At 44.9% G+C, this 10,578-nt stretch overlaps 1 protein-coding gene across 6 annotated transcripts in view; it reads right to left on the reverse strand.

The window, feature by feature from the left end:
- The window catches only part of becn1 (beclin 1, autophagy related), a 33,109-nt gene that overhangs the window by 17,144 nt on the left and 5,387 nt on the right, over positions 1–10,578 (reverse strand). For 3 of the 6 annotated variants that reach the window (XM_069907290.1, XM_069907286.1, XM_069907291.1), the window contains exon 2: positions 4,229–4,357. In XM_069907290.1, the coding sequence (XP_069763391.1) occupies positions 4,229–4,355 (127 nt within the window). In that variant the 5' untranslated portion in view covers positions 4,356–4,357. Of the gene's footprint in view, positions 1–4,228; positions 4,358–5,823; positions 5,891–8,140; positions 8,248–10,578 lie in introns of all 6 variants that reach the window. The other 3 variants (XM_069907288.1, XM_069907289.1, XM_069907287.1) reach the window with 3 other exon arrangements.

The following is a 10,578-nucleotide window of genomic DNA, read 5'->3' on the forward strand; positions in this document are numbered from 1 at the left end:
ACTTCACTGTCCTCTGCAGGGTCTGACTTCACTGTCCTCTGCAGGGTCTGACTTCACTGTCCTCTGCAGGGTCTGACTTCACTGTCCTCTGCAGGGTCTGACTTCACTGTCCTCTGCAGGGTCTGACTTCACTGTCCTCTGCAGGGTCTGACTTCACTGTCCTCTGCAGGGTCTGACTTCACTGTCCTCTGCAGGGTCTGACTTCACTGTCCTCTGCAGGGTCTGACTTCACTGTCCTCTGCAGGGTCTGACTTCACTGTCCTCTGCAGGGTCTGACTTCACTGTCCTCTGCAGGGTCTGACTTCACTGTCCTCTGCAGGGTCTGACTTCACTGTCCTCTGCAGGGTCTGACTTCACTGTCCTCTGCAGGGTCTGACTTCACTGTCCTCTGCAGGGTCTGACTTCACTGTCCTCTGCAGGGTCTGACTTCACTGTCCTCTGCAGGGTCTGACTTCACTGTCCTCTGCAGGGTCTGACTTCACTGTCCTCTGCAGGGTCTGACTTCACTGTCCTCTGCAGGGTCTGACTTCACTGTCCTCTGCAGGGTCTGACTTCACTGTCCTCTGCAGGGTCTGACTTCACTGTCCTCTGCAGGGTCTGACTTCACTGTCCTCTGCAGGGTCTGACTTCACTGTCCTCTGCAGGGTCTGACTTCACTGTCCTCTGCAGGGTCTGACTTCACTGTCCTCTGCAGGGTCTGACTTCACTGTCCTCTGCAGGGTCTGACTTCACTGTCCTCTGCAGGGTCTGACTTCACTGTCCTCTGCAGGGTCTGACTTCACTGTCCTCTGCAGGGTCTGACTTCACTGTCCTCTGCAGGGTCTGACTTCACTGTCCTCTGCAGGGTCTGACTTCACTGTCCTCTGCAGGGTCTGACTTCACTGTCCTCTGCAGGGTCTGACTTCACTGTCCTCTGCAGGGTCTGACTTCACTGTCCTCTGCAGGGTCTGACTTCACTGTCCTCTGCAGGGTCTGACTTCACTGTCCTCTGCAGGGTCTGACTTCACTGTCCTCTGCAGGGTCTGACTTCACTGTCCTCTGCAGGGTCTGACTTCACTGTCCTCTGCAGGGTCTGACTTCACTGTCCTCTGCAGGGTCTGACTTCACTGTCCTCTGCAGGGTCTGACTTCACTGTCCTCTGCAGGGTCTGACTTCACTGTCCTCTGCAGGGTCTGACTTCACTGTCCTCTGCAGGGTCTGACTTCACTGTCCTCTGCAGGGTCTGACTTCACTGTCCTCTGCAGGGTCTGACTTCACTGTCCTCTGCAGGGTCTGACTTCACTGTCCTCTGCAGGGTCTGACTTCACTGTCCTCTGCAGGGTCTGACTTCACTGTCCTCTGCAGGGTCTGACTTCACTGTCCTCTGCAGGGTCTGACTTCACTGTCCTCTGCAGGGTCTGACTTCACTGTCCTCTGCAGGGTCTGACTTCACTGTCCTCTGCAGGGTCTGACTTCACTGTCCTCTGCAGGGTCTGACTTCACTGTCCTCTGCAGGGTCTGACTTCACTGTCCTCTGCAGGGTCTGACTTCACTGTCCTCTGCAGGGTCTGACTTCACTGTCCTCTGCAGGGTCTGACTTCACTGTCCTCTGCAGGGTCTGTAGAATGTAGTGAGGATGTAGAATGTAGTGAGGATGTAGAATGTAGTGAGGATGTAGAATGTAGTGAGGATGGAGGGTGTGATATGAACTTTCTTTAGCCTTCGCTGATGGAAGTAGAGGCAATACTGGGCTTTCTTGGCTAAGGAGCTGGTGTTAAGGGACCAGATGATATTCTCCACTAAGTGCATACCAAGAAACTTGATAATCTTGACAACCTCAATGGTAGAGCCATCAATGTTTATCATTTTGGGCACACAACACCAAGTTAAACAACAGATATTCAACAATGTATCAAATGTTGCCAGCATGCATTTTTTTTACCCCCAGATTTTATCTTATCCTTTTACATTCCCACTTTACGTTGTTCATTCATATCTTTATCAACCCTTTCACCCATCAAAAGTTTTGACATTCTCCCCATTTTTAGATTTCCCTTTGTTTTCTCCACACCTGTTCTCATGCAAGAAAACTTTCCATCACAAACGGAAAAAATGCAAGTTATCACCCAGAAACATTAATAGTTTCTCTCTAAGACACTGCCTGACCTGCGGAGAAATGTACACCATTTGTTTTTGCCTACAACTGCTTTCTCTTTAAGCTCTTTCAATCCAACCATCTCTGTGCCTCCATGACACCCAGCTGTGATCCCTCTCTCTGATTTACTTTTCCTCATTCTTCTGTGAAGCACAAGGAAAATTGTGCATACCTATGTTCGAAGTGCTTTATAAACCTATTCATGATTCTATGTATAGTAAAAGTCTGAAAATCTGGATGCCAGAAATACAGACCACCTGAGAATCTGGACTTCTCTAACTCCGCTTTTGCATGCGTAAGCGCCACAGATGCACAGCGGCTGTAAGAAACCACGCAGAGGTCACAGATGCACATGAAAAATATTTATTTGGATTTTTTATTTTAAACTTTGTATTTTATATGAGAAAATGTTTTGTTAACATTAAAAATTACCTGTTTATTCTCCTTAAATTTGTATTTTTAAAGTACTGCCCGAAAATCTGGAAAATTCAGACCGACCCAATCCCTGAGCATTCTGGATTTTAGGATTTTTACTGTTAACATTATTAGTATTTTACCACAGTTTTGGGGCGAAGAAGCACTATTTTAAGCCAAGGAGAGTTGAACAGGATGAATTCATGGATAAGCAGTTCCACTTATCTTTACCCACTTTTCTGTACTACCTGAATTTCCCCCAACATTCTCAACCAGACATTTACTCCATCATTGCCATCTCAGGCTTTTTCCATCACCAGCTCGCACTTTTGATCTCTGCTACAAGACATTGCTCTACCTCCCAACAACACTCACACCTTGTCACTATAATTAATTTGCCCATTCTTGGCAATTCCCATCATCCTGACCACCAGTCCAGACCTGCTCAGGAGCCCTCAACTCTTCTCCTCAAGTTTCAATGCTGCCACGAGATTAAGACTGTCACTCAAAAAAGTGAAATCCGATCATATCCTGCGACATTATTTTATACTGAGATGGCAAGTCTATCACCTTATAAATAGCAGACATTGTTTTTAGAAATGGAGCTGGATGTTAATTTTGGACAAGCTTCAAAAGACAACATTTATTCCAATGCAGGTTTTGAAGTCTTAACGGAAGAAATAATATTGGCAACATGAACTTGCTCGATTATTGCCATAGGAACACAGTATCATATTAATTCCGTTAGAACTTGGAGGAACAAACTAAATTACTTTAACTTAAAGTCAACAATGAATCAGTCTGAAAATGTGATAGTTTTCTTGACCACAAAACAGTCTAAAGCACTTCAAAATTAGACAAATACATAGAACAATACCAGCAGAGGAACTGGCCCTTTGGCCCACGATGCTTATGCACAATGTCCTCATTAAACTAAACTTGACTGATAGTACGTGATCCATATCCTTCTATTCCCTCCATATTCATATCGGTCTAGAAGTCACAAACTCCATCATATCTGCCTCGAACCACTACTCCTGGTAGCCTGCTCCAGGCACTAATACTCTGCAAAAGATTTTCCCATTTGCCTCACACATGTCCCCTCCACCAACCTTAAATGCATCCTCCAGTTTGTGACATTTTATCCAGCAGAAAAGAATCTGATTCTCCACTCTGTCAATGGTGCTCTTAATTTTATAAACTTCTATTATGAGGGTGGCTCCTCCACCTCTGGAGAGTACAACCTTGTCTGACCTCACTCCCTAACTCATATCCTCTAATCTAGGCATCATCCCCCAAGACTGAATAACTAAGTTTGGAAACCAAGCAGCCAATTCCAAAACAAAAAAAAATGTAATAATGACCAGAAAAAAAAAATATTTTGATCTTAATGTTAATGTTGATGAGATTGATCCTGGCTAGGACATTAGGGAAGACTTTCCAATTCTTAATAATGTACTGTCCCTTAGAGAGCTCTCCACCAGGGAAAGGAGACAAGGATCTCTATGTCTCAACCAAAAATGCCATCTCTGATAGTTCAGCACTTGCTCAATATTGCTTGGATTCCTCTGGTTAAATCTCTTTGCGGGACTCGAACCTGCATCCACTAAACTGTAGACAAAGTTGCACTGCCAATACAAATGACAACAACAGAACATTATATTTATTACTACCTCATACCTGTGAGTTCCTGAATTGTGACTTTATCCAAGACGTTGAAGGATGTATCCAGCTTGAGAGGTTGACTACATCGTTGGCACACAAAGCTCACCTGCATGGTGGAACTCGAAGTCTTTGACCCCTCCATTTCTACGCATGCATTAAAGAATGGAAAATCATGTAATAGGACTACACCATTGATCCATTAAACCCATTCCTTCCACAGATCATGTACAATTTGTCCATCTGGGACTACAGTGATTAAACTAAATAGGTAAAGAATTATTTCCTGATCTAAATACAACACAATAATAGTCCATAAAGAGAGTGGGAGGAAAGGCAGAGTAGAGAGAAGGGGAAAAAAACTAAACCAATTACAGATCCAATGTTTAAAAATAAATGTTCAAAATTAAAAGATCATTAGAATAGAACATGTAAATTATCCCAATTTCTTTTCTAAGGCATACAGCACACTAACAGACCCTTCCGGCCCACAAGCCGATGCCGCCCAAATACACTCAATTAACCTACAACCTCTACATTTTTAAGGGTAGGAGGAAACCCGGAGGAAAACCATGCAGACACGGGGATAATGTACAAACTCTTTACATACAGCACCAAACTCGAACCCAGGTCACTGGCATTGTAACAGTGTTGTGCTATTCTGAGTTTTCTTTTTGTTGGGTCCACTATACAAGGTCAAAGAGTTAAATTAGACAACTTAAAGACCAAGATGATGCCAACATAGGATGGTAGGAGTCACAGTGAGAGAAGAACATTTGTCATGCAATGCACATGAATAGCTAAGATAATCTGGAGAAAAGCAAACACAAGTGGGCAGGCAAAACAGGGTCAAACTCCTTAAGGAGAACTGCAAACTGAAATTTAAAAAAGGGTCAACGATGATGGATTTTCCAGCCATGGATTCCTGACCATTCTCAAAACCACAACCATAGCAATATATTATGCAATGATAATTAATGTTTTACACAAGGTAGCTCTTTTTCAACCAGAAAAGGCATGGTGACCCTTCCTACTACGTCATTAAATCTTCAATGATTTCTGTGTGAATATTGGGAAGACCTAGCGACGGAATATAATTCATCAGTCTGCTAAAAACAGCTGGAGAGAAAATTAGAGGGGCTGACCATCAGTTTCCACTACTCTTGGATTGAGGATTAGTGCCAGAGGATTGGAGTGCAAATTGCTTAGAAATGAAAGGTTGAAGTAATTATAGGATAGTTAAGTTTAAATTCACTGGTTGACAAATTATTGGAATCAATTGTGATGCACAGCATAATGCCTCAATTAGTAAGGTACAAACTAATCAAGGTCAGCAAGGGAAGATTATGTTTCACTAACAATTGAATTTTGTTTTTGAAGAGATGAAGACTTTTATATCTATAGGGATTGGATCTCAGGTCACAAAAGCCTGAGATCCAAGAAGAGAATGGCAAATTGTATCCAGAATTGGCTCAATGCAGGAAGAGCAAGGTTCCACAGGATTCAATCCTTTTTGTAATATAAAGCATGGCAAGCACAGTGCTGTTACAGTGTCAGTGACCCAGGATCAAATTCAGAGTTTGTACGTTCTCCCCTGTCTGTTCAAAACGTACCTCTACATTTTGAATGGTTGGAGGCACAGGCTCATGGACTGAAAGGGCCCGTCACTGTGCTGCAAGTCTAAATTTAAAATAAAAAAATATTATTTAGAATGAAAGGTTAATACATGATAAAGTAGCTTGTGAATGTTAAATGTTTTACACTCAAAACTGAGGAGAAAAGTTTCAGACTTCAAGAAGATTATAGTCTGGTCAGTAAGCCAGAAAAATAGCAAAAGGAATTCAAACCAGAAATGAGGGGATGCACAACAAAAGAAATACAGAAAGCAGGAGGATAAACAGAATACGAAGGACTTTGGAATGTCTGTCCTTGGAGGTAGCAGACCAAGTTGATAAGGTGTATAAAAAAAGCATAGACAAGTTTGCTTTTTAGCTGAGCCCATACAAATCTGATAATGCAACATTAGTTAGACCTCCTTATAAGAAATGTGCAATCCATTTGGAGACAGAATTTTAGCTAAAGGGAAAGATTTCACAGATCTGGGTTGTTTTCTTTGGAACACAGAAAGATGAAGTAAGATTTAATTGAGGGGTTATGAATTTTGAGGGGCTAAAGATAAAGCAAATGAACAGGGCACATTTCTCCTTAGCAGAAGGAGCTTAAAAACTTGAGGGCAGAGATTTAGAGTGATTGTACGATTTAGCAGGAGACAAGAAGCATTTTCTTTCATCCAGAGGATAGCAGAAATCTGGAACTCTGTGTGGAAGGATGATGGAGACAGAAGCCCTCAATTGCACTTAAAAAGCCATGACTGAGTGCAAGAAGGTGGGACCACTATCTTGCATAGCTCTCCCACAGTGGATATTGTTTTCATGTAGGGAAGTTGAAGGCTGTGGAAGGGTATGCTAGAGAATCAAATTTACAGCAATGCCATTTTGTCCATGTTGGTGTAAATTTGATTCTCTAGCATACCCTTCCACAGCCTTTAACTTCCTTACATGAAAACAAAGGGAAATGAAAAATAGTGAATGTCTAATTGTAGTAACAGTATTAAAATAAATTCATCACATTGAACAAAATAAATCGAGACCTTAGAGAAGCAATTCATTTGACTCTATGCAATTAATAGAGAAGTGGAGTTAAATATCACAAAAACAAACATTCTGTCATCCCACCATATCAATATCAACAATCTAATACCTATCAAAATTCCAACATTTGAATTTAGAGATACAGCACAATAACAGGCCCACACAACCCAAATGCACCCACGTGACCAATAAACCTTCCAACTGTCTTTGGGGACATGGAGGAAACCAGGGCATCCACAAAAAACTTACAAAGGCATTGAAAAACTACTCTAACTGTGCCTGCTTATAATCTGTTGCCTTTTATGCTTTAGCAATTCAAGTGTTCATCCAGAATCTTCTAAAATGTTGTGAAAACACCTGCCTCTACCACCTTCTCAATCACTGTATTCCAGACTAACCCTAGAGTTTTGGACCTTCATCAAGGTACCTATGGATGCTTTAGGATCTGCTGAATCACTCCAACAGTTGTATATTTATCTTAAATAATCTCTGCACACTATCCAGTGCAATTACATTCCTACTACTGAGCAGTATTCCAGCCATTGCCCAACTAATGTTCGTAAAGTTGAACTATAACGCCCCTCCACTCATATTCCAAGGATCAGCCAATGAAGGCAAATATCACATATGCCTCTCATCATTCTTTCTGTACTGTCACCTTCAGGGATATAATTTTTTTCCACCCAGGTCCCTTTACTCTTTCAACACTCTCCACAACCACTTACAGTACACTTGCTCACTAAACACAACTCCAAAATACATCACCTCCCATTTACAAGAGCAAATTAAATCTGCCATTGCTCCACTCAATTTACCAGCTAATACAATTCTGTAACTTAAGCATTCACCTCACCAATTTCACACCATCTACAAACTTGTCTCAATAACGTATAGAATAAAAACACCAAAGGTACCCCAGTGCTACCCCACTGATCACAGACTTGCAATTACAGAAGTAGCCATTCACCATCTGCCACTTAATCACTTGATCAATTTGCAAACATTCCTTAGATCTGTGGAGCTCAGGACCTTGCAGTCCACGTAGTCTTCTCATCTCGAGCTGGCAGCATTCCTCCCCACCCACTTCTGCTGAGCCACACCCTTTTCTTTCTGCACATTCTTTTCAGTAGAACTACCTGCCTCCTCCACATCCTGACAGACCAACCGAACATGGATTTTTGTGGGGGGGTCTTTAAAATTGAAGAGAGGTTAAAAGTTACTGATACCAGAACCAACCACCCCCCCCCAAAAAAAATTCAAGTACACAACCAGCACTCACAAAGAGAGAAATAGACAGCCTTGCGAAGATAATTGACCTAAAACTCTTCAGGAATGTTGCCGGACTGGCCACAAATTAGTATTCGAGCCAATAATGGTACATTCTCACTAAAACAAGTACAGACAATCAGAACCAAGGAATGAAAACACACAGAGATGCACCTATCTAACCCTCCCCAATCTAACCTCCCCTATCCCATCCGATCTACTCCTCCCTTCCCCCTCTTTAACCCTACCCTCTCTACCTTTCCCCTTCCTATCTAACCCTCCCCCTCTCCAGCCCTCCCCCTATCCCATCCTATTTACCCCTCCCCTCTCCAACCCTCCTCCTATCCCATCCTATCTACCCCTCCCCGCTCCACCCCTCCCCCGCTCCACCCCTCTCCCCTCCCCTCCCCTCCCCACCTCACCCCACCCCTCTCCCCCCTCCAACCCTCTCCCCCCTCCAACCCTCTCCCCCCTCCAACCCTCTCCCCCCTCCAACCCTCTCCCCCCTCCAACCCTCCCCACCCCTCTCCCCTTCCCCCCCTCTCCCCCTTCCCCCCTCTCCCCCTTCCCCCCTCTCCCCCTTCCCCCCTCTCCCCCTTCCCCCCTCTCCCCCTTCCCCCCTCTCTCCCCCTCTCTCCCCTCTCCCCCTTCCCCCCTCTCCCCCTCTCTCCCCCTCCCCCCTCTCCCCCTCCCCCCCTCCCTCTCCCCCCTCCACCCCTCCCCTTATCCCATCCTATCTACCCATACCCTCTCCACCCCTCTCCTCTTTAACCCTCCCCGCCCCACCCCTCTCCCCTCTCCACCCCTCCCCCTATCCATCCCATCTATCCCATCCATCTATCCCATCCCATCTATCCCATCCCATCTATCCCATCCCATCTATCCATCCCATCTATCCCATCCCATCTATCCCATCCCATCTATCCCATCCCATCTATCCCATCCCATCTATCCCATCCCATCTATCCCATCCCATCTATCCCATCCCATCTATCCCATCCCATCTATCCCATCCCATCTATCCCATCCCATCTATCCCATCCCATCTATCCCATCCCATCTATCCCATCCCATCTATCCCATCCCATCTATCCCATCCCATCTATCCCATCCCATCTATCCCATCCCATCTATCCCATCCCATCTATCCCATCCCATCTATCCCATCCCATCTATCCATCCCATCTATCCCATCCCATCTATCCCATCCCATCTATCCCATCCCATCTATCCCATCCCATCTATCCCATCCCATCTATCCCATCCCATCTATCCCATCCCATCTATCCCATCCCATCTATCCCATCCCATCTATCCCATCCCATCTATCCCATCCCATCTATCCCATCCCATCTATCCCATCCCATCTATCCCATCCCATCTATCCCATCCCATCTATCCCATCCCATCTATCCCATCCCATCTATCCCATCCATCTATCCCATCCCATCTATCCCATCCCATCTATCCCATCCCATCTATCCCATCCCATCTATCCCATCCCATCTATCCCATCCCATCTATCCCATCCCATCTATCCCATCCCATCTATCCCATCCCATCTATCCCATCCCATCTATCCCATCCCATCTATCCCATCCCATCTATCCCATCCCATCTATCCCATCCCATCTATCCCATCCCATCTATCCCATCCCATCTATCCCATCCCATCTATCCCATCCCATCTATCCCATCCCATCTATCCCATCCCATCTATCCCATCCCATCTATCCATCCCATCTATCCCATCCCATCTATCCCATCCCATCTATCCCATCCCATCTATCCCATCCCATCTATCCCATCCCATCTATCCCATCCCATCTATCCCATCCCATCTATCCCATCCCATCTATCCCATCCCATCTATCCCATCCCATCTATCCCATCCCATCTATCCCATCCCATCTATCCCATCCCATCTATCCCATCCCATCTATCCCATCCCATCTATCCCATCCCATCTATCCCATCCCATCTATCCCATCCCATCTATCCCATCCCATCTATCCCATCCCATCTATCCCATCCCATCTATCCCATCCCATCTATCCCATCCCATCTATCCCATCCCATCTATCCATCCCATCTATCCCATCCCATCTATCCCATCCCATCTATCCCATCCCATCTATCCCATCCCATCTATCCATCCCATCTATCCCATCCCATCTATCCCATCCCATCTATCCCATCCCATCTATCCCATCCCATCTATCCCATCCCATCTATCCCATCCCATCTATCCCATCCCATCTATCCCATCCCATCTATCCCATCCCATCTATCCCATCCCATCTATCCCATCCCATCTATCCCATCCCATCTATCCCATCCCATCTATCCCATCCCATCTATCCCATCCCATCTATCCCATCCCATCTATCCCATCCCATCTATCCCATCCCATCTATCCATCCCATCTATCCCATCCCATCTATCCCATCA

This window comes from Narcine bancroftii, chromosome 12 (assembly GCF_036971445.1).
Source record: "Narcine bancroftii isolate sNarBan1 chromosome 12, sNarBan1.hap1, whole genome shotgun sequence".
Taxonomy (NCBI): Eukaryota; Metazoa; Chordata; class Chondrichthyes; order Torpediniformes; family Narcinidae; genus Narcine; species Narcine bancroftii.